The 26,988-nt window shown below is 43.2% G+C and overlaps 1 protein-coding gene across 1 annotated transcript; it reads left to right on the top strand.

Annotated features, from left to right (window-relative positions):
• Positions 1-8,984: 8,984 nt before the first annotated feature.
• Positions 8,985-16,137, top strand: LOC311121619 (uncharacterized protein; the record flags this gene model as incomplete). The annotated part of the gene is made up of 10 exons (XM_084196082.1): positions 8,985-9,030; positions 9,604-9,749; positions 10,031-10,138; positions 11,128-11,533; positions 11,843-11,961; positions 12,269-12,416; positions 12,666-12,718; positions 13,030-13,127; positions 13,373-13,541; positions 13,739-16,137. The coding sequence occupies 10 exons, from the start codon at positions 8,985-8,987 to the stop codon at positions 14,789-14,791; spliced, it is 2,346 nt and encodes a 781-aa protein (XP_084052208.1). The 3' UTR covers positions 14,792-16,137.
• Positions 16,138-26,988: the final 10,851 nt, after the last annotated feature.

The following is a 26,988-nucleotide window of genomic DNA, read 5'->3' as shown; positions in this document are numbered from 1 at the left end:
CCATGGGGAACCAGTATGAAAAAAAAAAAAAAAAAATGTATTCACGAACTGTAAGTCGCTCTGGATAAGAGCGTCTGCTAAATGACTAAAATGTAAATGTAAATCAAACTGTCCACTTAGGAAGCAACACTGATTGACAATAAATGTCACATGCTGTTGTGCAAATGGAATAGACAACAGGTGGAAATTATAGGCAATTAGCAAGACCCCCAATAAAGGACTGGTTTTGCAGGTGGTGACCACAGACCACTTCTCAGTTCCTATGCTTCCTGGCTGATGTTTTGGTCACTTTTGAATGCTGGCGGTGCTTTCACTCTAGTGGTAGCATGAGACGGAGTCTACAACCCACACAAGTGGCTCAGGTAGTGCAGCTCATCCAGGATGGCACATCAATGCGAGCTGTGGCAAGAAGGTTTGCTGTGTCTGTCAGCGTAGTGTCCAGAGCATGGAGGCGCTACCAGGAGACAGGCCAGTACATCAGGAGACGTGGAGGAGGCCGTAGGAGGGCAACAACCCAGCAGCAGGACTGCTACCTCCGCCTTTGTGCAAGGAGGAGCAGGAGGAGCACTGCCAGAGCCCTGCAAAATAACCTCCAGCAGGCCACAAATGTGCATGTGTCTGCTCAAAAGGCCAGAAACAGACTCCATGAGGGTGGTATGAGGGCCCGACGTCCACATGTGGGGGTTGTGCTTACAGCCCAACACCGTGCAGGACGTTTGGCATTTGCCAGAGAACACCAAGATTGGCAAATTCGCCACTGGCGCCCTGTGCTCTTCACAGATGAAAGCAGGTTCACACTGAGCACATGTGACAGACGTGACAGAGTCTGGAGACGCAGTGGAGAACGTTCTGCTGCCTGCAACATCCTCCAGCATGACCGGTTTGGCGGTGGGTCAGTCATGGTGTGGGGTGGCATTTCTTTGGGGGGCCGCACAGCCCTCCATGTGCTCGCCAGAGGTAGCCTGACTGCCATTAGGTACCGAGATGAGATCCTCAGACCCCTTGTGAGACCATATGCTGGTGCGGTTGGCCCTGGGTTCCTCCTAATGCAAGACAATGCTAGACCTCATGTGGCTGTAGTGTGTCAGCAGTTCCTGCAAGAGGAAGGCATTGATTCTATGGACCGCCCGTTCCCCAGACCTGAATCCAATTGAGCACATCTGGGACATCATGTCTCGCTCCATCCACCAACGCCACGTTGCACCACAGACTGTCCAGGAGTTGGCGGATGCTTTAGTCCAGGTCTGGGAGGAGATCCCTCAGGAGACCATCCGCCACCTCATCAGGAGCATGCCCAGGCGTTGTAGGGAGGTCATACAGGCACATGGAGGCCACACACACTACTGAGCCTCATTTTGACTTGTTTTAAGGACATTACATCAAAGTTGGATCAGCCTGTAGTGTGGTTTTCCACTTTAATTTTGAGGGTGACTCCAAATCCAGACCTCCATGGGTTGATAAATTTGATTTCCATTTATAATTTTTGTGTGATTTTGTTGTCAGCACATTCAACTATGTAAAGAAAAAAGTATTTAATAAGATTATTTCATTCATTCAGATCTAGGATGTGTTATTTTAGTGTTCCCTTTATTTTTTTGAGCAGTGTATATTGATGCAGAGGGAAGATAGGACTGCAGAAGGCCCAGGAGATTCTGTCAGAGCTGGACCTGCCTGCCGGACCTGTTGACTGTCAAATTGTCGCACACCAGACGCACACTCTGTCCACACGCTCAGCCCAGTTGTGCACCGCTGCCTTGGCAAGTATTGCCAACCGTATTCGTGTCAACCAAAGACTGGACCATCTAAGCACCACAGTGGGGGTGGACGGCACAGTCTACAAGAAACACCCCAAGTATGTTCCCCTCAGATATACATTTTCTGAAATGGTCAACAGGGTTATTTCAGTTTAAGTGGAAAGATACAGATAAATCCCGCTTTTTATATTCTTGTCACTTGATTGAATGGAGAATATCCTCTTGTGCTGCCATAATAACTGTGGATTTCCTGCCTTTGTTTCGTCACAGTATTCACCCCTCTCTCAACCTTATCCCTGCCTTTCCATTCTCTTTGTCTAAATGCAGGAATTTCACATGATGGAATATTATTTCTTAGAATAGTTATTTTACAATTGTGTAGAGAGATTGTATCTCTCTTATTCACTCCTTTGCACTGTCAGGAGGACCTATGTCAGTATCAGGTGTGCAGGTAGCCATACTTTGATTTGACTATCCCCCTGTCTCTCTTCCCTCCGCTCTTCTTCCCTCCGCTCTTCTCCCCTCCAGCTTCAGTAAGCAGCTCCAGGAGACCGTAAGAATCCTGGCCCCCAAGTGTGACATCACTTTCCTGGTCTCCGAGGACGGCAGCGGAAAAGGGCACTGCCATGGTAACAGCGGTGGCACAGAGGCTGGACATGTAGTCCCGACTGCTAGAGGACAGGAGAGAAGGATGAGGAAGATGAAAATTAATGTATGTGTTAGGCTAGAGGAGGCACACTGGAAAGACTACTTGAAATGCAGCACCATGAAAATGTCCCCCTCAAAAGCTTTTGTTATAGACAAAGCTTGTATGGTACATGCTAAACACCTCTCACTTTCTCCTAGGCTATAATATTTAAATGTTTTTTGTATTACATGGTTAACTTTCAGTGACGAAATTCTCTTATTTCAAAAACTTCTGTATGTGAAATTGTATTTTGTTATCTATAAGAAATGTAGACAAATTATTTTATACTAGAATGAAAACTTTGAATGGGTAATATCTCACTGTATTTCCAGTATATTTAGGGACCTGATATGTGATACTGTAACATTATTGCAGCCATATTTGAATGGCAGCTTGGTCATACAATTACTGTCTTGAAGTAAAAATCTATGAATTTCATGGTCAAGTCAAGTTCAACATAATGGAAAGAGACACATGCTCACTCCCACTGTTGGAGAAACGGTACAGAGGAACATCGGGTTATTAAATCAATGTTTTCAGCAAAATTATACAACTATAGAATATTCAGTCACGCTTAAACAGACGACACGTGTTCAGAAAGGTAGGTTGTTCAAAACTTGCGTTGCAAATGAAAGATGGCTAGCGTTTGATATTGATACAATGTTGCACTGTACGTTTCCCTTCACCCCCAGTAGGCTAGTAGTTATAATGTTGCACTTAAGCCATAACACCTATCACGTGCTTGTCTTTGATCACCATTTCCCACACTGTGGTATAGCGTAAAATACAAGTTACGATTACTTAAAATTATCACCACGCGTTTGTATCCATGCAGGTACCATGGTATACACCAGGATCTGGACCAATCAGCTCAACAATTGATATTAGGCAACAATGTAACTAAACTTCAACTTCATTGATGCAACGCCATCGTGAAAAATAAAATAAGGATATTTCTAAGCTTGTACAACAATGATTTCAGAATGGAAACATTTCCTGACATTCAAAATAGCCACTTTCATATTAACAATAAGTTATAGGCTACTCGCAAACAGTTTTAGCCACACCTAGATCCTGTCCTATTTTCAAAAAAAAAAGAGGACCCGTTTCTTGTGCATTTGTTTGTGTGCGGGTGAGGACCCGGCTGTGTAACTTGATAGGGGGCTCTGAGAGGGAATAAGGGAATGTGTTGCTGCAATGGAGCAGAATGTAATACAGGTAAAGCCGACACTCGCTTTATATTATTTATAAATAAATCGTGATATTTGTATGCGCACGCATGCCACTTTTACCTGTTGATATCGGGAATAAACCGACTGTATGTCGGTCTTATTTTGATATTTGGTTTGCCGGTTTTCAAGTCTGTAATTTTGTTTAGAATGTAGAATTGATTGTTCTCCTATCAAGTCTTTTGCAATTGCAACTTTTGCTGAATGAGTCACAACTTTCCAGTGGAGAAAATGGCTCGCTATGATATTTGAAAGCCCCAAATTTCGCTGACATGGTTAAACGATTTTATTTTCCAGCGTTTGCAATTTAATTCAACTTCAATATTTCTATATTGTCTTCCTGTTAATGATTAATTTCTTTGTGTCGTGTCGACTACCTACGTTTTCTACCCCCACCCCCACATTTCCACATTAAAGAAATTGTTATCTGACGATTCGACAATATTAAGATTGTTTTCCAACTAAATCAATTGTGTAACTTAACGATGTTTTGAGTAATTCGAAAACATATCTTACATTTGCAGTGACGTGATATTAAAGATTACAATATCATCGATGGAACAAGGTGGAGCAATTTATTTATCGAACAAATAGCCAACATATGGATAGAACAAAAAAACCGACGTTATGTCATGTGTACATTTTGTAAAACTCAAAATGGAATGAGGATTTTCGTGAGGAAATCGCTGTACTTTCAATTTGAAATTGAGGATTATCTTGATTGTATCATACCAGGCCCACAAAAAACGCACAGGGTGATTTTGTTTCGGTCGAATTGAAAGACTTCAATAACAATAAGCCTACATTCGTTTTTATATTTAATATCAGAAATATTAAAGTTATATATCATATTAATAATGGTATTTAAGTTGTAAGCCTATAAGCATGCGTAGTCTTCTCAACATTAATATGATATACATGTCCCTTGGATCCTCCTCTGTTCTTAAGATATCGAAGAATACTTTTGTAATGTTGTAATATTGTGTAAACAGTATTTTGTATATTATTATATAATATCCAAGGTCACAATGTTATTTTGCAGATAGAACACCTTTTCCTATTAGTTCCTCTCTTTCTGGAACCGCAGTGCCTATCTAAAGCCATCACGAGCATTGACGTAATCCTATCTGTAGGTTAGTGTTTCTATTTAAAAATCCACTCAAACAATTGAAAACGCAGTCTTTTTTATATTTTGTGGCTTTACTGTAGAATCAATCTTGCTTAATTTTCACCACTAGTTGGCCATGTGATCGTGTTATGTTCCTGCTACACTAGGTAGGGGACGGGGTTGCCCACAAGAGGGGGTGGGGTGAGGACGAGGGGTGCGAATTTGAGACATTTCCGCATTTAGTCAGCTGGGCTAGGCCCTATAATAGGCCTACAGGGGTGTTCATTTTAGAAGATCCTGAACATATATAATGGATCGACCTATTATATTTTTTAGATTAGGTCTTCAGAGTTTTTTTTATCTTTATATAAATTAAAATATTATTACAATACATTTCTTCATAGTTTTGGATGAATCACCCAAAAATGTTTTATTGCATAGATAAATTGTATCCTTTTGATTTTATACCCCATAAAAAAGCTATAGAATATGCATGGAGGTCCATATCTATGAGTTGCCTACTAAGTAGATTAATACTTTGGAATGTGTTTTGGTGCATGGTAATGGTAGACTGGCATAATGCTAGAGTGACGAGCAGAGGGGCTTGTAATTTAGTGAAAATTGATGTCCTTTGTGGCCACTTGCAGTGAAGTCACTCACACATAGAGCCATAGATTGTGTAAACTATACTGAACAAAAATATAAACGCAACATGTAAAGTGTTGTTCCCATGAGCTGAAATAAAAGATCCCAGAAATGTTCCATACGCCCAAAAAGCTTATTTCTCTCAAATTCTGTGCACAAATTTGTTTACATCCCTGTTAGTGAGCAAGATAATCTATCCACCTGACAGATGTGGCATATCAAGAAGCTGACTAAACAGCAGGATCATTACACAGGTGCACTTTGTGCTGGGGACAATAAAAGGCCACTCTAAAATTGACAGTTTTGTCACAACACAATGCCACAGATGTCTCAAGTTTTGAGGGAGCGTGCAATTGGTATTCTGACTGCAGGAATGTCCACCAGAGCTGTTGCCAGAGAATTGAATGTTCATTTCTCTACCATAAGGCACCTCCAATGTCGTTTTAGAGAATTTGGCAGTACGTCCAACCAGCCTCACAACCGCAGACCAAGTCTAAACACACCAGCCCAGCACCTCCACATCCGGCTTTTAAACCTGCAGGATCGTCCGAGACCAGCCACCCTGACAGCTGCAGAAACTGAGCAGTATTTCTGTCAGTAATAAAGCCCTTTCGTGGGGGGAAATCTCATTCTGATTGGCTGGGCCTGGCTCCCAAGTGGGTGGGCCTATGCCCACCCATGACTACGTCCCTGCCCAGAAATCCATAGATTAGGGCCTAGTACATTTATTTCAATTGACTGATTTCCTCATATGAACTGTAACTCAGTGAAATTGTTGCATGTAGCGTTTATATTTTTGTTCAGTGCATTCGGAAAGTATTCAGACCCCTTGACTTTTTCCACATTTTGTTACGTTACAGCCTTATTCTAAAATGGATTAAAAATATACAAATCCTCATCAATCTACACACACAATACCCCATAATAACAAAGCAAAAACAGGTTTTTAGTCATTTTTAACACATTTATAAAAAATTAAAAACGGAAATATCACATTTACATAAGTATTCAGACCCTTTACTCAGTACTTTGTTGAAGCACCTTTGGCAGCGATTACAGCCTCGAGTCTTCTTGGGTATGACGCTACAAGCTTGGCACACCTGTATTTGGGGAGTTTCTCCCATTCTTCTTTGCAGAACCTCTCACGCTCTGTCAGGTTGGACAGGGAGTGTCGCTGCTCAGCTATTTTCAGATCTCTCCAGAGATGTTCGATCAGGTTCAAGTCCGGGCTCTGGCTGGACCACTCAAGGACATTCAGAGACTTGTCCCAAAGCCACTCCTGCGTTGTCTTGGCTGTGTGCTTAGGGTCGTTGTCCTGTTGGAAGGTGAACCTTCGCCCAGTCTGCGGTCCTGAGCGCTCTGAAGCAGGTTTTCATCAAGGATCTGTGCTTTCTCCGTTCATCTTTCCCTCGATCCTGACTAGTCTCCCAGTCCCAGCCACTGAAAAACATCCCCACAGCATGATGCTGCCACCGCCATGCTTCACAGTAGGGATGGTGCCAGATTTCCTCCAGACATGATGCTTGGCATTCAGGCCAAAGAGTTCAATCTTGATTTTATCAGACCAGAGAATCTTGTTTCTCATTGTCTGAGAGTCCTTTAGGTGCCCTTTGACAAACTCCAAGCAGGCTGTAATGTGGCTTTTACTGAGGAGTGGCTTCCATCTGGTCACTCTACCATAAAGGCCTGATTGGTGGAGTGCTGCATAGATGGTTGTCCTTTTGGAAGGTTCTCCCATCTCCATAGAGGAACTCTGGAGCTCTATCAGAGTGACCATCAGGTTCTTGGTCACCTCCCTGACCAAGGCCCTTCTCCCCCAATTGCTCAGTTTAGGCTGGCGGCCAGCTCTAGGAAGAGTCTTGGTGGTTCCAAACTTCTTCCATTTAAGAATGATGGAGGCCACTGTGTTCTTGGGGACCTTCAATACTGCAGACATTTTTTGGTACCCTTCCTCAAATCTGTGCCTCGACACAATCCTGTCTCAGAGCTCTACGGACAATTCCTTCGACCTCATGGCTTGGTTTTTGCTCTGACATCCACTGTCAACTGTGGGACCTTATATAGACAGGTGTGTGCCTTTCTAAATCATGTCCAATCAATTGAATTTACTACAGGTGGGCTCCAATCAAGTTGTAGAAACATCTCAAGGATGATCAATGGAAACAGGATGCACCTGAGCTCAATTTCGAGTCTCGTAGCAAAGGATCTGAATACTTATGTAAATAAGGTATTTTTTATTTGTTTTATTTTTTACATTAGCAAAAATTTCTAAAAACCCTGTTTTTGCTTTGTCATTATGGGGTATTGTGTGTAGATTAATGAGGATTTCTTTTTATTTAATCAATTTTAGAATAAGGCTGTAAAGTAACAAAATGTGGGAAGGGGTCTGAATACTTTCTGAATGCACTGTATGCATGAACTAATGTTGATAAAATGGGGAGTCATGCAGGCCTTTGCCAGGAACATTGGGTAGAATCTGGAAGTGTATGTTCATGGCTCAAATTGATAATTTGTGTCATGTGAAGGGGTGTCTGTGTGTAAGGAGTTGTTTGATAGTCAGATTGTACACATCGAAGGGATAAATAACATCTATGTTAAATTCAAACTTTAAGTTTGATGTTTGAATTTTTAAATTATGCTTTCCTTGTCTGTTAGACATTTGTGAGGGGCACGAGTTAGTTGTACTATTAGTTGAACTAATAAAAGTATGTATTTTCTGTTTAAATTAAGTTGATTTATATAGCAGATGTGAGTTGGGCTGTCCAAGACATAGTCACAGGATTATTGCTCCCAGTATAATTGCGGAAAATAAATGGTGACCGTACACATGGTTTTGCTGTTTGTTAAACTGAATTGTATTCATTTCATAGTACAATTTAGGAATTTAAATGGACATCAAAATGAAAATCTAATTGGGAACAAGGCTCCATTTACACATTTTATACTGAACAAAAATATGAACGCAACATGCAACAATTTCAAAGATTTTACTGAGTTACAGTTCAAATAAGGAAATCAGTCAATTGAAATAAATTCATTAGGCCCTAATCTGGATTTCACTTTACTGGGAATAAAGAAATGCATCTGTTGGTCACAGATACCTTTTAAAAATAAAAGTAGGGGCATGGTTTAGAAAATAGTTAGTATCTGGTGTGACCACCATTCCTTCCCATAGAGTTGATCAGGCTGTTGATTGTGGCCTGTGGAATGTTGTCCCAATCCTCTTCAATGGCTGTGCGAAGTTGCTGAATATTGGCGGGAACTGGAACCCGCTGTCGTACACGTCGATCCAGAGCATCCCAAATATGCTCAATGGGTGACATGTCTGAGTATGCAGGTCATGGAAGAACTGGGACATTTTCAGCTTCCAGGAATGTCCTTGCGACATGGGGCCGTGCATTATCATGCTGAAACATGAGGTGATGGCGGTGGATGAATGGCACGCAATGGGCCTCAGGATCTCGTTACGGTATCTCTGCATTCAAATTGCCATCGATAAAATGCAATGGTGTTCATTGTCCGTAGCTTATGCCTGCCCATACCATAACCCCACCGCCCCCATGGGGCACTCTGTACACAACATGGTCATCAGCGGTTGTGAGGCCGGTTGGACATACTGCCAAATTCTCTAAAACGGCGTTGGAAGCGGCTTATGATGGAGAAATTAACATTAAATTATCTGGGAACAACTCTGGTGGACATTCCTGCAGTCAGCATGCCAATTGCACCCTCCCTCAACTTGAAACATCTGTGACATTGTGTTGTGTGACAAAGCTGCACATTTTAGAGTGGCCTTTTATTGTCCCCAGCACAAGGTGCACCTGTGTAATGATCATGCTGTTTAATCAGCTTCTTGATATGCCACCCCTGTCCGGTGGATGGATTATCTTGGCAAAGCAGAAATGCTCACTAACGGGGATGTAAAAAATGTGTGCACAAAATTTGAGAGAAATAAGCTTTTTGTGCGAATGAAACATTTCAGGGATCTTTTATTTCAGCTCATGAAACATTTTCAGCTCATGAAACTTTACATGTTGTGCTTATATTTTTGTTCATTGTACATTATGGTCCGAGGTCGATTCAAATCACATGCATAGTCAAATTGAACAGACGGGAATGATTAAATGGCTCTGATCGCTCTTTCTCTTTGTGAAAATTGCTCTCGCTCTCAGTGGTTAGGTGCACCCTCCTGTCTGCGTGGATCCTTTGCCTTCTATAAGTCAGTGAGCTGTGGGGCCTTGGCCGGGGTCCCTGCACTGGTCTGGAAATTGGGGGAGTTCTACTATGTCCGCTGTGGCCCCCAGGAACCTGTGTGCGTAGCTGAGGTACGACCCATAGCTCCATTAGTTAGCGCATGATACTTGCCATACCAGGGGTGTATTCAGGGTGGTGAAATGTGCAAAACGTTGCAGATGGATACATAATATTTGTTCTTCACTAAGGATTTCTACCTGATTTTGAACATTCTGTAACATTGCAACCTCCTAAACAAGGCCCAGAGTTTTGAGTTTCATTCCTTCTTGTGTCACATGTACTGATTACGTATTTATTGTAAGTCGCTCTGGATAAAAGCATCTGCTAAATAACTATGGATTTCTTATTTCAGGTGACTTTACTGTGGGAGGACCAGGCCCAGCACCATCTGCTGGCCAGCTCCACACTCTACTTCCTCCCTGAGGATACTCCCAAGGGCAGGACCAGAGAGCATGGAGAGGTGAGGGGGGTGGCCACTGAGCTCTATAATATAGACATAATTTGGGGGCAACCAAGGGGTGTGGGTCTGGTGTTTCCTCGCAAGGTTTCTTTTTTTGGTTCTGATAGATTCATTGAAAATATTGATTTTTGTAGGAAGAATCAATGTATATTGTTTTTCATCACTTAGGAGTTTTCAATCATTTTCATAACTGCTATACAATTCTGAAAACTATATGCATTTTCTAGTCTACATTACTGTAAACACTGAATGTGGGTGTCATTTTCTCTGTTCAACGTAGAAGTACTTAGAATCACACAAAATTACAGTCCATATCTGTCATTGCTAGACTAATATGTCATACACAGCAGAACTCATGAAAGGACATGCTGTACTGTGCAAGATCATTTCTTGCTTAGTACAAATTTGGCTTGGGTTGATGTAATAATGGATTGTGTGTGCCTGGCATTTAGTCTACTTTAACCACAAGTGTTTAACAATCTCAATTTCCAAATGGTTGACTGATAACTTTAAGCAGGAATCCTTAGATTGATGTCACTTCTCCCCTTATTCAAGTAAAAAATGTGTTATTAACTTGCACAAAAAATGTGTTATTAACTTGCATTTTCACGCAAGTCGGTTTTTAAAACCGTACGTTTTAATAGTGCACATGCACAAGTATGGCAAAGACTAGTTACATGAGATGTATTTATTTTCCCGGGGGTTGTTGCTGTATTGTAAATCATGAGTTGTTATGAATCCCAGATTTTCCTAAGTTGTCTCCTATTTCACTACAGTCCTGTGTTAATAACAAATGGGTCTGGGAGGAGTAGGAGGTCTCTGATGGCTCCTCATTTGCCACATGCTATTGGCACTCTGTCTTATATCATGTGAAGTATTTTCTTGATTCATCAAATGTTTGTTGGTGGCCCTTTCTTTTAGGGTATGCACCAATTTAGGGAGTGTGGCTTTTAAATGGTGATTGAAGGGTGTGTGTGTGTGTTCCTCAGGATGAGGTGTTGGCCGTCTCGAAGAAGATAGTGGTGCGGGTGGAGGATCTGGTGAGGTGGACCTGTTCTGAACCTACAGGGTGGAAAGGAGGAAGCCAGAAGTCCAGTGCGACCAACAGTCATCACAAACCTACCCCCATCATTACCAATGGACCCCCAGCATCACTCAAAGAGAAGGCTGAGAGTGAGCGTCTGGGGGTCAAGGTGCTCAGCTACCCCCAGTATTGCCGCTTCCGCTCCCTGCAGAGACGCATTCAGGACGGGGTGGTGTTGGGGCTGCAGGATCCCCATCTGCTTGCCCTGGGGGGGATCAGGGTGGCCCAACACAACACCCGGGTCCTCTACTGCAGGGACACTTTCAACCACCCCACCCTGGATAGCAACACCAGTGTCTGGACACAGCTGGGTGAGTGGCTGGCTGGGGGAACTTGATCTCTCTATGTTGATGTACTGTAAATGTGGCCATTGGCCAAAGTGATTTGATTTTATAAGCCTAATTGGGCAATGGAATCTAAAATTTGATGACAAGACATTTTTATGAATTCATGCAACCTCAAACTATTATCTTATTGACCGACACATTTACTGTATGCTGTGGACATAATGTGCTGAAGTTATGGGATATACAAAAATACAATATCTTGTGTATTTTTGAGAGGCACGTGCTTCTCTTGTTATTTGGAATTAGGATTAAATGTATCTCTCTCGTTCCCAGGATGCACCTCTCTCAGCTTGAAGGGGCGACCCCTCAAGAGAAGAGGCAGGCCAGAAGACCAGAAAGCTGTGGAGCCACCAGCCCTCAACCAATCAGAGTCCTGGATAGAAAGAATGAAGGTACATGTTGTTTTGTTCTATAAAGTTTTGATATGGCTACATACCAACTTCTTCCAGTTACTGTCAGATGTCTTATTATTCATCTCATATTCATTTAGAAATTACTTTATATCCTAGTAATTACCTTTAGGTTTCTTTGTTATGAAGTGCATCACAACACACTATTTGTGCAATTACTATTCTTAGAAATGAAAATTCCACATAATTTCCTAATGGACACCAACTGAAATGGGACTGTAACAGAAAATAAATGGGACTGTACAGCATTACCACATGTAGTATGGTTCTAACATTATGTATTCTGTAGGAGAATGTGATGGGCAGTGTGGAGATGCAATGTGAGGGGGGCTGGCTCCTCCACCCTGAGGAGCAGATGTTCCTGGATCAACTCTACTGCTACATGGAGCACTGCGGCTCACCCATCAGCAAGGTGCCCAACCTTGGCTTCAAGAAGAGTGAGTCACTCACTGATGACTTCATCAACAACCATTAATACTCATACCAAAGGCTTTGAATACAAAGGGTCCTTTGTTGTACTTTCAGTTTGATGCGTTCTCCCTACAGAACTAAAGAAAATGTTCCCACCATTTGGTTATGTTTTTGAACAAGCTGTATATCTGTCAGTGTTGTAAACCAGACAGTCAAGGTCACAGCTCTTAGGACCTATGGGATGCTTTAACACTCTTATCTGTGTGTGTCCACAGTTGACCTGTTTGTCATGTACTCTGTAGTCAAACGGCTGGGGGGCCATGAGAGGGTGAGTAGTCATTCTTTATTACATTTACATTTTAGTCATTTAGCAGACGCTCTTATCCAGAGCGACTTACAGGAGCAATTAGGGTTAAGTGCCTTGCATCAGATTCTTCACCTAGTCGGCTCGGGGATTAGAACCAGCGACCTTTCGGTTACTGGCACAACGCTCTTAACCACTAAGCTACCTGCCGCATCATCCACATATCTTATACAATAGTGGATAGATCGCAAAATCTGAGCCAATTACTTAGAACTGTTTATGAAAAGTTAATTGTCTAAAAAATTATTTAAAACCCTTTACAATCTCTCCTGTAGGTGACGTCCCAGCGTCTGTGGAAGAAAGTGTATAATGAACTAGGAGGATGCCCGGGCAGCACCAGCGCTGCCACCTGCACAAGGAGGCACTATGAAAGGTAAGGCAGGAACACTGCTGGTGCCCCACCTAAAAAAGGCAACCATGTTCATAACTAAAGTGCACAACTATTACCCAGGCTTCAGCCTATTAATCAAAAAGTAATAAAAAGATTATAGTTCTCTAGAATGATGCCGTTAATGTACTTGATGGAAATCCCCGGCAGTTTAGGCTTCTTGTCCTTGGTGTTTCCTTACAAAACTTGTTTTTCTTTCTGGAACTTTTGGCTTTGTGTGTTTCCCTCAGGCTGATTCTTCCTTTCGTGGAGCACATAAACGGAGGTGGTGCAGAACTCAAACTCCCAGCAGCCTCAGGGCCTACCCGGGTTAGGGGGATGAGTGGGAGGAGACCACTGGTGAAGAGGAGAGGAGCAGAGGCCAACCAGGAGAAGACTGTAACCCCTACCCCTCCTCCAGTGAGTGTCTGTCTGCACATACAGTTCATAATTTTTGACTTGCTCAGTACATGTCAGTCATTTGATATTTAATATGCAGTCATCGCTCATTATGTCTTGATCTGAATCTGATGTAAATTAATGTATGAGTGTATTCTATGACGTTATAGAGACTGAACTGAGATAATTCCTCATGTATGGCATCTCTCTCTCACTAGACTATTTCTCAAGACGGTGTGGTGGTAGTGAAGAGAGGCCGTGGTAGACCTCCAGGCAAAAAGAACCAGGTCAAACTCCTAGCCTCCAAGGCCAGTCCAGTAGTCCTGTCTCCCCCAGCTAAACCCAGCCTGGACCTGGGAGCCCAGCCCCCCCTCCAGGCCCCCTCTCTCGAGTCCCTGTCTGTGTTCCAGGGGCTAAACCTGGCCAACCTGCCACTAACCCCAGACCTGTCCCCCATGTCTGCCCCCTTCCTCCCCCTCCTGCCCAAAACTGAGAGGGAGGTCAAGATGGAGAACGGGGATACTCCAGAACCATCACCCACTCTGTCTCCTGCCACTTTCTTGCCTGCTCTCCCCAGGCTCCACACAGGGGGGTCCTTCGGAGGGTTCAGCCCCACTAAAGGCCTCTGTACCCTGGATCTCTTTAGGAGCCGACTGGGCCTCACTAGCCTGGACACCCCTGGTCTAACCCCCCAGGACCATGCCTCCCACCAGCCCTCCAGCCTTTACCTCCAGGCCAAGGCAGGGAGCCCAAATGCCACCCTTCCCAATGGGAACCAGCCCTATCCCCACCCCCAGTCTCACCACCAGTCCCACCACCAGTGCTGGGGGTGCGGGCTGGATGAGGAAGCCCAGAGGAGGGGCAGCAGCACCAGGGAGGGCCATACCAGCAGACCTACCCTGCCCCCTCTCCGGGTCCTCCCCCTGGATCTGGACTGCAGCCTGCAGGTGCGCCAGCTGATGCGTACGCGGCTGGGCTCGGCCCAGCTCCACTCTTTCACCAAGCGGCTGTCGGAGGTCTTAGCCCAGGACCTAAGTAGCAAGCCACATCTGCCCGTCACCCCTCCCCCAGAGCCGGCCCTGCCCCTCAACCTCAGCAAGCGCTCCACCACCAAAAGATCTGCCTTTGATGAAACTGACTCCAGGATATCTTCAGGGGATCAGGATAATGGTGACTCCACACTCCCCTTAGCTAAAAGGCGTAGAGTGGAGTCGTGTGATGAGGCTGAGGACCTGAGCTCACCCAGCAGGGCCAGGGCTTTCCTCCTGTAGCTGCCCCAGCACACCACAACTACACCCCCTGGAGAACCAGGGCAGGACATTTGACTCTGAGCCAGCAATCCAGGTGAAGGTGGAAGAGGACCTGAGGGAGAGCAGCTTGGTGGAGCTTGAGGAAGACTGCTCTGTAAGGACAGAGCAGGTGAAAGTGGAGGAGGGAGAAACTGTAAAGATGGAGGAGGATGGGGAAGAAGAGAAGATGGAGGTTGAAACTGTTAAAATTGAGGATGGTGTACAAGCGCAATCAGGGAAAGATGAAGGAGAAGAGGTGGAGGGGAGGAAACTGGAGTGGATAGAAAAATAGTATAATACCATAAAGATGGGCGATGGCATATCAGAGAGGGTGAAGGGGACTAAGGACTCCTTAGCCCACTCTGCCAGTGGCTCTGGGGGCCAGCAGGTGCCAATGGACCATGAGGAGATGGAATGTGATGTTGAGGCATCTATCAAAGGGCTGCCCAGTCCTATCCTGCCCCCAACACTGGCCCAGGCACAGCCAAGCTGCCTGAACACCTACACACAACCCCAACTGCACATAAGACTTATGACCAACGCTGACAATCACTCCACCACTCTACCTTATGGGAGGATACTCTCAAACATACAATCAAAGACTAATCCTATAAACTCCATAACGACTCACACAACCACACTTTGAAAACACTGCCATTGCCTTTAGATGACACCATTATATTGTTCTGTATAAAACTATGCATCATACAACTTTCGTGCTTCTAACTTTATTACACAAAAATTAAGAGTGCAGAAGTTTTTACAACAATCCACTCATTTCCTGAAAAGGATTGGATAAAAGATAAAATATTTTGCGCTCTAATTTCTAGTCATTCACACAGTCACACAGAACAATAGCTAGGGGTGTATTCATTACCAAATGCAAACAAACGGGACGAAATGGGAAGGGACCTATATGAATTTGTCCAATAGAAACTCTAGTTTTCATTGCAAACTACTTTTCCGTTGCGAAACGTTTTGCTAAAATGTGCACTAATGAATACACCCCAGGAAACAGTGTTTGAGTCCTATATGTACTTCCTGTTTGCCAGTCTCCAACACTGACAGGATTTTCACACCTAAGGTACTTGGTCCCTTTTCTTTCTTTTATGAGGCAGTCATTTACAATATTTATGAATATTTCCTCTGATGCCAATGTTTTGATATTTTAATGTATGTGTCTAGTTTAGAGAAACAATGCTGACACCACTTGAGGTTTTTAGTCCTTGGTGCCTTGATCAGAGTTTGACTCCAGTAATTCTGTCAGACGGTTGGTATATTGTATCTTGTGTATGGACCTGGGGTGTACTCAGATCTGATTTACAGTAGCAGGGGAATTCTATTGACTACAAGAACCAAAGGCCTTTCATAACTCATTCAATGGAGAGAGTACAAGTTTTCAGTTGTGCTATATATATATATATATGATTTTTCTGAATATATATATATATATATATATATATATATATATATATATATATATATATATATATATATATATATATATATATATATTCTCAAACCAATATTTTTTCCCTTTTTGATATTCTTATGATATACAGTGAGGGGAAAAAAGTATTTGATCCCCTGCTGATTTTGTACGTTTGCCCACTGACAAAGAAATTATCAGTCTATAATTTTAATGGTAGGTTTATTTGAACAGTGAGAGACAGAATAACAACAAAATAATCCAGAAAAACGCATGTCAAAAATGTTATAAATTGATTTGCATTTTAATGAGGGAAATAAGTATTTGAACCCCTCTCAATCAGAAAGATTTCTGGCTCCCAGGTGTCTTTTATACAGGTAACGAGCTGAGATTAGGAGCACACTCTTAAAGGGAGTGCTCCTAATCTCAGCTTGTTACCTGTCTAAAAGACACCTGTCCACAGAAGCAATCAATCAATCAGATTCCAAACTCTCCACCATGGCCAAGACCAAAGAGCTCTCCAAGGATGTCAGGGACAAGATTGTAGACCTACACAAGGCAGGAATGGGCTACAAGACCATCGCCAAGCAGCTTGGTGAAAAGGTGACAACAGTTGGTGCGATTATTCGCAAATGGAAGAAACACAAAAGAACTGTCCCCTCGGCCTGGGGCTCCATGCAAGATCTCACCTCGTGGAGTTGCAATGATCATGAGAACGGTGAGGAATCAGCCCAGAACTACACGGGAGGATCTTGTTAATGATCTCAAGGAAGCTGGGACCATAGTCACCAAGAAAACAATTGGTAACACACTACGCCGTGAAGGACTGAAATCCTGCAGCGACCGCAAGGTCCCCCTGCTCAAGAAAGCACATATACAGGGCCGTCTGTAGTTTGCCAATAAACATCTGAATGATTCAGAGGAGAACTGGGTGAAAATGTTGTGGTCAGATGAGACCAAAATGGAGCTCTTTGGCATCAACTAAACTCGCCGTGTTTGGAGGAGGAGGAATGCTGCCTATGACCCCAAGAACACCATCCCCACCGTCAAACATGGAGGTGGAAACATTATGCTTTGGGTGTGTTTTTCTGCCAAGGGGACAGGACAACTTCACCGCATCAAAGGGACGATGGACGGGGCCATGTACCGTCAAATCTTGGGTGAGAACCTCCTTCCCTCAGCCAGGGCATTGAAAATGGGCCGTGGATGGGTATTCCAGCATGACAGTGACCCAAAACACACGGCCAAGGCAACAAAGGAGTGGCTCAAGAAGAAGCACTTTAAGGTCCTGGAGTGGCCTAGCCAGGGTCAAATACTTATTTCCCTCATTAAAATGCAAATCAATTTATAACATTTTTGACATGGGTTTTTCTGGATTTTTTTGTTGTTATTCTGTCTCTCACTGTTCAAATAAAATTATATTGAAGAAGGGTCAAATACTTATTTCCCTCATTAAAATGCAAATCAATTTATAACATTTTTGACATGGGTTTTTCTGGATTTTTTTGTTGTTATTCTGTCTCTCACTGTTCAAATAAACCTACCATTAAAATTATAGACTGATCATGTCTTTGTCAGTGGGCAAACGTACAAAATCAGCAGGGGATCAAATACTTTTTTTTTCTGGATTTTTTTGTTGTTATTCTGTCTCTCACTGTTCAAATAAAATTATATTGAAGAAGGGTCAAATACTTATTTCCCTCATTAAAATGCAAATCAATTTATAACATTTTTGACATGGGTTTTTCTGGATTTTTTTGTTGTTATTCTGTCTCTCACTGTTCAAATAATTATATTGAAGAAGGGTCAAATACTTATTTCCCTCATTAAAATGCAAATCAATTTATAACATTTTTGACATGGGTTTTTCTGGATTTTTTTGTTGTTATTCTGTCTCTCACTGTTCAAATAAACCTACCATTAAAATTATAGACTGATCATGTCTTTGTCAGTGGGCAAACGTACAAAATCAGCAGGGGATCAAATACTTTTTTCCTTCACTGTAAGTGTATGTAAACTTCCGACTTCAACTGTATATGGCATCATAGTATTTTCCCTCACTTTCAACAATTGGAGCTATTTGTGGTTCATCCTGTTACTATTGAGTGTCTATCCTCATTGCAGCCTAATGTATTTATTTATGTTTTAAAAAGGCAGCATACCTTTGGTGAAAGGTCCACATGCCTGCCATTGGGCTACACATCATTTTGGTGTGACAAGTTCCTCATCGAGTTGAATAGGGTTTAGGTATTTAGTTAAATTAGTGTTTGTGTAGCTTTTTTATGTTATTTTTTATCATTTACAGTTTAAGATAAAATGTTTACATTCAATAATGCAACAAATATTAAGTTGATTTTGTATCTTTAGTGCTTTGCAGACGGTCAGACTGGTACTGTATTAGAGTTAGTTCACAGTATACCTACTTCTGGAATGGTTCAAATGGGAACAAGAGTCCATCTTCATTCAACTATGGTGGGCTTAAAGAGATTCTCTGCTACTTTTGTATACTTTTTAGCCAGTAGTTCTGAAAGTAGCACACACGAGCCAAAAGTAGTCCCCGGAGATTGCGTACTACGTCACATATGTGCAGATATGTGTGCCACGTCATTGTTCGCTCTCTCTCCATTAATCTCACTTGCTCACTGAGTCGTTGAGCCCGCCCTGCAACCTCATTGGAGAACGCTGGGCAGGCCTCTTGTTAGCTGCCACTCAAATACGAGGGGCTGAAGCTCATTGGCTTGAACTCAAATTGCTTCAAGAAAACGGTCGCTTTCAAACTAGAGATTATGTGGCTAATTGAGGTAAGACAGTAATTCTGCTCATAGATTATGCATGTATGAACTACCCATTGACACATCCAGCCCAAAGCGGGAGGATTACAAAATACTTTTTTAGTCGCCAAAGTACCAGAGCATGTATTTAAACTATTCTTAGAAAGAGAAAGAATAGCACAGAATAGTGTTTTCTTTTCCCCCTTTTATTACTTGAACAACTGCTACAGAGTTAATGTCATGTAGTTATGTCTCTATTTAAACCTGTGTATCAGTTGAGCTCATCTTGTTCGTAGAAGAAATCTGCCTCTGGTATTCCTTTCTCTGTGTATGAGAGTAAGGCCAGTGCCATGCACATCTTGACTCCTGTACTCTGACAATTGATTTATATGGTAATTTCAACCATTTGTTTTAACACTGTATATTTATATTAAAGATGTATCTGTTAAAAGGTGGGGGGTTACAGATTTTTGTATGAGTGTATATACATCTTTTATGGGCGTTTTTTAATTCCAGACACAGATTAAGCCTAATCCTGTACTAAAATGCAGTTTCAATGGAGATTCTCCATTGAGCTTGCATTTTAGTCCAGGACTAGGTTTAATCTGTATCTGGGGAAACCACCCCTAGTGTATGAAAATGTCTGTGTCTCTTTCGCGAGGCAAGTAGAGACCTGCAGTTTCCTAAAATGACTACTAGATGGAGACAAAACACCAGCACTGTCCTATGACAGGCCTGACGATGCATTCTACAGTCCTAGAGGGGAGGAAGGATACTCTACGCTAGCCTACAGAAGTAAGTGCTGAGTTTGCTACAGAGCTAAAAAGATCAGTGCAGATACATTCCATCATTTAACAGCCCAGAGATCTTGAATATATATGAGCTTCAGTGGGCCTTGCACTTGGGCATGTGTCAAAATGCCTAGCTTAGCTATAATTTGAGAAAGTGTTTTGTTAACTGCTAGTTCTACGTGTGTCAGGAATCACAAACCATTTACTGAGACCTTCCAGAGAAATGGATGGTGTGTGTTTGGGGGACAAGTCAATCTTATTAAAAATATTAAATGTACTTTCAGTAGCCTAGTCTTGCTTTAGTGTATTGTTCATCCACCCCTGTGAATTCATTCAATGTCCCACAAGCACACAAATACTTCCGTACTTTTCTATATTAAACACACACTGGATTCTTGTTGATGGAAGCAGCTCCTGTATTCAATGCTCCAGCCAGGCCGGACATTTAGTTAAAACAATCACACCAAAGAGAAAATAAACACATTCCAGAAGCCACCAGAACATTGCTTTGTTATTCTGGTCGCCGCTCAGTGAAGAGGTAACTGGGGTTCAGGTCGGGGCAGGGATGTGTTATCTGTTTAGCCATGTCATGGACTGGGGTCACTTTTTGTCTTTCTTTCTGTGACTGGGATTGCATGCAGAGAGCCTGGCTGGCCTGCATTTTTTGACCTGTTTTTGTAGAGTACTGAAATTCCTGTCATTCAGCTGCTATCGGTGGTCCGATTCTGTTTTCCAACTTAGAAAGCTCTCCATGGGTCCAGGCTTCACTGGTCTGGTATGTGGATTTTATTTTTTCTGCACAGCAAGAGGTTAACCCTTTGGTAGTCATAAATATTTGTTCTGTAAGTCTCGCATCCTTGTCTCAGAGTGAGACCCTCAGACCGCACGTATTTCCTCCACACTTGACCAAGGTTGTGTTGACAAAAGTAAACACTAAATGCTTTGTTAAGTGCGCTAAGAGGTAGTGTGAGATTTACTTGTTAACTCTTACACCTTGAACCCACTTCAGATCAGCACACCTTGCCTCCCTCTAAAAATAGTGTTTCAAATGAACTCACTAAAAGTGTGCCTTTTATCCTTTGATGTTAGTCTTTGTTCATTATGTGGAAAATAAAGCACAGAATAATGGATGTCTCACCAAATGAAGTGTTTTGTTTTTTCTCCAGGGGGTTGAAACAATGGCCTTAAGTGCTTATTTGGTGTGTTTTGTTTTTCACCACATCAACCATCTGTCTGTTCTCCATGGCAGCAGAAAGAGTGTGTGTTTAGGGGGGCCTGTGTCTGAGCAAGACTTCAGTACAACACACAATTGTTTTCCTCTTGGAAACAAACACAGATGCGAGGTTGAGTCAGGGAGAGAATACAGTTGTTTGTGCATGCCTGCCTATGTGTCAGTTGTAGCAGACTGTTCCAAGGATGTGGTCCGCATCACTCATAGACCGAGGAGTTGGCTAAAGCATAAACAAAACAATTTGTATTTGTCACATGCTTCATAAACAACAGGTGTAGACTCAGTGAAATGCTTACTTACTGGCCCTTACCAACAATGCAGAGATAAAGAAATACACAATGAGTAATGATAACTTGGCTATAGACATTGTGTACCAGTACCGAGTCGATGTGCAGGGGTACGAGGTAATTGAGGTAGATATGTACATATAACTAGGAATAAAGTGACTAGGCAACAGGATAGATACACTGCTGCAACTGTTTATGTGATGAGTAAAAAAAAAGTGGGTCTGGGATGATGGTGTTGATGTGAGCAATGACCAGCCTTTCAAAGCATTTCATGGCTACAGATTTGAGTGCTACTGGGCGATAGTCATTTAGACCGGTTACCTTGACGTTCTTGGGCACAGGGATTATGGTGGTCTGCTTGAAACATGTAGGTATTACAGACTGGGTCAGGGAGAGGTTGAAAAGGTCAGTGAAGGCACTAGCCACCTGGTCAGCGCATGTTCTGAGTACGCATCCTGGTAATCTGTCTGAATGTTAACCTGTTTATAGGTTACTCTTACATTGGCTACAGAGAGCGTGATCACACAGTTGCCTGGAACAGCTGGTGCTCTCATGCATGGTTCAGTGTTGCTTGTCTCGACGTGAGCATAGATGGCATTTAGCTAGTCCGGTAGGCTCACGTCACTGGGCAGCTTGTGGCTAGGTTTCCCTTTGTAATCCGTGATAGTTTGCAAGCCCTGCCACATCCGACGAGCGTCAGAGTCGGCGTAGTAGGATCCGATCTTAGACCTGTATTGACTCTTTGGCTATTTGATGGCTCGTCGGTGCTCTTAGCGTGATTTCTTATAAGCGTCCGGATTAGTGTCCCGCTCCTTAAAAGCGGCAACTCTAGCCTTTAGCTCAGTGCGGATGTTGCCTGTAATCCATGGCTTCTGGTTGGGATATATACGTATAGTCACTGTGGGGACGACGTCGTCAATGCACTTATTAATGAAGCCGGGGACCTCAACGCCATCGGATGAATCCTGGAACATATTCCAGTCTGTTCTAACGAAACAGTCCTGTAGTTTAGCATCCGCTTCATTGGACCACTTTCGTATTGAGCACCACCATACTATTTACCAAGAGTTTTCCTCTATATTGGTACTTACTGGTACTTTCTGTTATAGTTTTTGCTTGTAAGCAGGAATCGGGAGGATAGAATTCTGGTTTGCCAAATGGAGGGTGAGGGAGAGCTTTGTATGAGTTTCTGTGTGTGGAGTAAAGGTGATCTAGAGTTTTGTCTCCTCTAGTTGCACAGGTGACATGCTGGTAGAAATTAGATAAAATGGATTTCAGTTTCCCTGCATTAAATCACCGGCCACTAGGAGCGCCGCCTCTGGATGAGCATTTTCTTGTTGCTTATGACCCTATAAAGCTCGTTGAGTGCAGTCTTAGTGCAAGCATCGGTTTGTGGTGGTAAATGGACAGCAGCGAAAAATAGTATGGTCTACACCTTATCATGAGGTATTCTAACTCGGGCGAGCAGAACCTCGAGACTTAATATTAGTGATTGTTATCCAGTGTTCGCCAATAAAACGGAGGGTAGAGGCAGATTATTTATTCACTAACGTAGTTTCGTCAGGGTGCCCACACGCCGGCCTCTTCCTTTTCCGAGTCGGGATTAGGGCCTGGTCCGGGGTGAGCAGTGTGTCCTGCACCGCTGACTCGTTGAAGTAGAACTCTTACGGTTCAGGAGCCCGTAAAACAGCAGCTATCCATTGCAGCGCCATTCTGAGTAGTGCAGTTCTGGGACCAGAGTACTAGAGTGAAGCCTTTTGTCTTTGTCCACCTGCCTTCTCTCCCCTTCACCCCACAGACTTCCTAAAATAGAACCTGATCAATAAATCAATACCACTCTGTTATATAGTCAGAACAAGCTGCTCATTGTGCTCAATCTCCCTCTGTTTCTCCAGCCCAGTTTGAAAGTACACTGAATGACTAAGAAATCATGTTACTTTGTTCAAATATGAGAAATTAATTCTAATTCCTCATTCTAATGCTATGGTATTTTTGTCTACTTCCAGATTAAAGGAACTAGTTTGTGATGTGTAATTCCGTTTGAGCTTGATGTAAAAGCTGCTGAATTCTCCTCCCTTCAGCCCCAACAGAGTAATTTGGCCACTGAAAGACTCCATTAGAAATGAGAGCCTGGTGTCAGAGCCCTGTATGGAGCTACTGGCTCAATCCCCTGCTGCTCCATTTAAGATAGGGTGTGAGCTTTGGGCACTGAAGCCAACACACACACACACACACACACCACGATCCCACCCAAACAAACACACACACACACACCCAATGTATGCATGCCACTGCTGGAGAATCCTGGACATTGGATCCCAGCCAAGTCTTTGCTGGACAGATGTCTTCCCTGAAAACAATCACCATCACCAGTGAAAATAATTGGTACCTTAGCCATCTGCAGGAGACGCTGAGGACCGGATGGATGAGGAGGGTAATGAATGTTAACCCACTTAACGGGCATGGGAGGGGGGCCACTCGGGGCCAAAAACAGATCCTCATTGGATGAGACAGCAAGGAAGGAGGGGTGAGTGTGTGGGGCATGAGCGTGTGTGGTATGAGGGTCATTGATGTGGAGATGGAGCTATTGTTGGATAAAGAGCATAAGAGCATATATAAGTGTAGAAGCGTGTATTGTGTGTGTTGGGGGGGGAATGATTGACACTCATCATCTCTATTTCTACATGATTGGCATGCTGTGATTTGTGTCAGTTAAACTGATGAAGGATTACTGCTCTTCCCCCTCCTGAAAATAACGCGTTATGAAACCTTAAATGTACACGATACATTCTATTACCATGTTATTACCAGTTTAGTCTATGCTGTAATGTAAAGTACCACTATCCATAGCGCTTCCTCTCATGGATGCATTGAAACATGGCCTGTCCCGTGTTGGGTTCTGAGTGACAGGTCCCTGGCCCTGGTAGGGCTGGCAGACGTACACTACATGACCAAAATTATGTGGACACCTGCTCGTCGAACATCTCATTCTAAAAACATGGACATTAATATGGTCCCCCTTTGCTGCTATAACAGCCTCCACTCTTCTGGGAAGGCTTTCCACTAGATGTTGGAACATTGCTGCGGGGACTTGCTTCCATTCAGCCACGAGCATTAGTGAGGTCGGGCACTGATGTTGGGAGATTAGGTCTGGCTCGCAGTTGTTGTTGGAAGCACAGAATCGTCTAGAATGTAATTGTATGTTGTAGCGTTAAGATTTCCCTTCACTGGAACTAAGGGGCCTAGCCCAAACCATGAAAAACAGCCCCAGATCATTATTCCTTCTCCACCTAACTTTACTCTTGGCACTATGCATTCGGGCAGGTAGCGTTCTCCTGGTGTCCGCCAAACCCAGATTCGTCCGTCGGCCTGCCAGATGGTGAAGCGTGCTGCCAATGGCGCCGAGCTTTACACTACTCCAGCCGACGCTTGGCATTGCGCATGGTGATCTTAGCCTGGGAGCACAGCACTGAGGCTGCCCCTGAGGCTCCGTCTAACACTGTCTGGGTAGGAGTTGGGTCAGCTGTAGTCACAGATTCAGGATCAGTTCACCCTCCCCAAAATGTAACTATAACAATAAGGAGAAAAAATAACAAAACTGACCTTAGTGTGGGTAACTTAATCTTACTCTGACAAACTGGCCTGTTGTTGGACTCTACTCAATAATACACTGTAGACCCAGACTGTGCTCTAGGATCTTTATCCCAATTATCAGCCAACAAAACTGTTCTCTCTCTGCCAAATCTGCATACAGTACAGAATACAGACACCCCCCCTGCTAGTCCTCAGGGTTTGGGTTGCTCACTCAGAGGGCTCCAGGGGCACGATGACGCAACCACACAGTGACATGTTTCTCATCCCAGAGACACACACTCCAGACTGGGTTGGATGCTATCAGGGCCTGATTGCTCCTGTTATTTGTTATTAAAACGTTACCACTCTGAGAGTTTCTGCTAGCTACAGCCTTGAGGCCTGGTGGCTTTAGGGTGAATCTCTTTTCCACAGTAGGGCCCAGACAGCAAAAGCACATCTCTGGATAACCAGCCAGAGCCAGACAAAAGCATAAAACAGCCGTTAAATAAAGGGCTGTTTTCATCAAAGAGCAAGTTATGAAGAGGAGTAATGAGAATGTAGTGTAAAAAAATATGACTTTGTCCAGCATTAAATTCCTACCCCAGATTATTGTGTCTAATAATCTAAGCCCCCTCTCGCCTGTTAGTTAGACCCCCATTCCTGTAGGAGGCTATAGCTATTGTTCAGAAATAAATTATTTTACTTGTCATCTCCCTGGTCTTTGTCAGGTGCTGGTTTGACGAATCAGTCCATGTCGTTGCCGGGTCAGATCAGGGTTTAGTGCTGACGGTGATGCTCTATGAGGCGCTAGGACCCAGCATTGTTATTTGAGGAGGGTGAATAACTCGCACTAGGACCACGCAGTTTGTGGGGCTATAGAGCTGCACTGTCTTTGTTCCTCCACTCAGAAGCTCTCCCCCTCTCACTTTCTACTCCGCAGTCTCTCTTCCTCTCTCTCTATACTCTCCTTTACTTCCATTACAGTATTACACTGGTCTGGATGATTGCAGAGACAGCAACATGGCTGTGAATCTCGGCAAGAACAGACTGGCCCTTCTAACAGCCTACCAGGATGTTATCAACGAGACCTCGTCCACCGACTGGTAAGTCAATTGAACATCCCTTATCTATCATGGCTCATCGGTTTTAAGTGTTTTTATTGCAGGGTTTAATCGTCCGCACATCCCCCCATGCAGTGCCGTCCTGGTATTTGTGATAGGCTACGCAGCATCTACCTGGTCTTTTGCAAGAGGAACAGGATGGGGAGTAATGGAGTAAGCCTAAAAAAGAACGTGCAAAAAGCACTGTGGCAAAAATCACAGGGAAATCATAGTTGATACTCTAGGCTACTATGTAACGATTCATGATGCAGGATGATATACTCTTAAATGCATAAAATGTAACGGTTCCATTCCAAAGCTGTCAGATAAAGGGTGTTCAGCCCACAAGGGGATTTTTTTTTTCATACAATAAAATCCAACTTGTTAAAAGTGCTGAAATGTGCAGCTGTTCACAGCAGACCAACTGACACACCGGTCACTGGCTGCTCCTAGTCCAGAAAAGCAGCAGGCAATGTGCGCATTGGTCAAATATTGAGCAAGAAGAAGGGTGATTCATTGTTTGCTCAGAGCGAGTTTTTACTTTGGACCACCGACCACTGTGTTTTTGTCTGTCCCAACCAGTGTACGTAGTGGGGAGCCCCTGAAAAGGTTTGAATATTGAGAGAATTTCCGTACTTTTCCCTTTTGCAATAGCATACCGCTCGTTTTCTCCATTTGAAATCAACATTTGAAATCAACACGGGGGGGAGGAGGAGGATGATATCTTTTCACCTATAAAACCAGCTGGCCTTAACAGAGAGAGTGAGACATTCTGAGAGGCTGCATCCATTGAAGTCCACTGATGATCACTTCTCTCTTTTGAAGATGGATAGGCCTTTGGCTCAACTCTAAGCTAAACAGCTTAAATTATCATATTTTTCCAACTAAAGATAACCAATTGCTATCTTTCAAGAAAACATAAAAAGCTATTTTTAGAGCATGTGTTATCCTTTGGAGTTGATCTCTATAGCCTTATAGGCCTATAGAGTTGATCTGA

The sequence above is a fragment of the Coregonus lavaretus genome (genome assembly GCF_964263955.1).
Source record: "Coregonus lavaretus genome assembly, contig: HAP1_SCAFFOLD_7139, whole genome shotgun sequence".
NCBI lineage: Eukaryota > Metazoa > Chordata > Actinopteri > Salmoniformes > Salmonidae > Coregonus > Coregonus lavaretus.
This window is presented reverse-complemented; position numbering and strand designations above follow the sequence as displayed.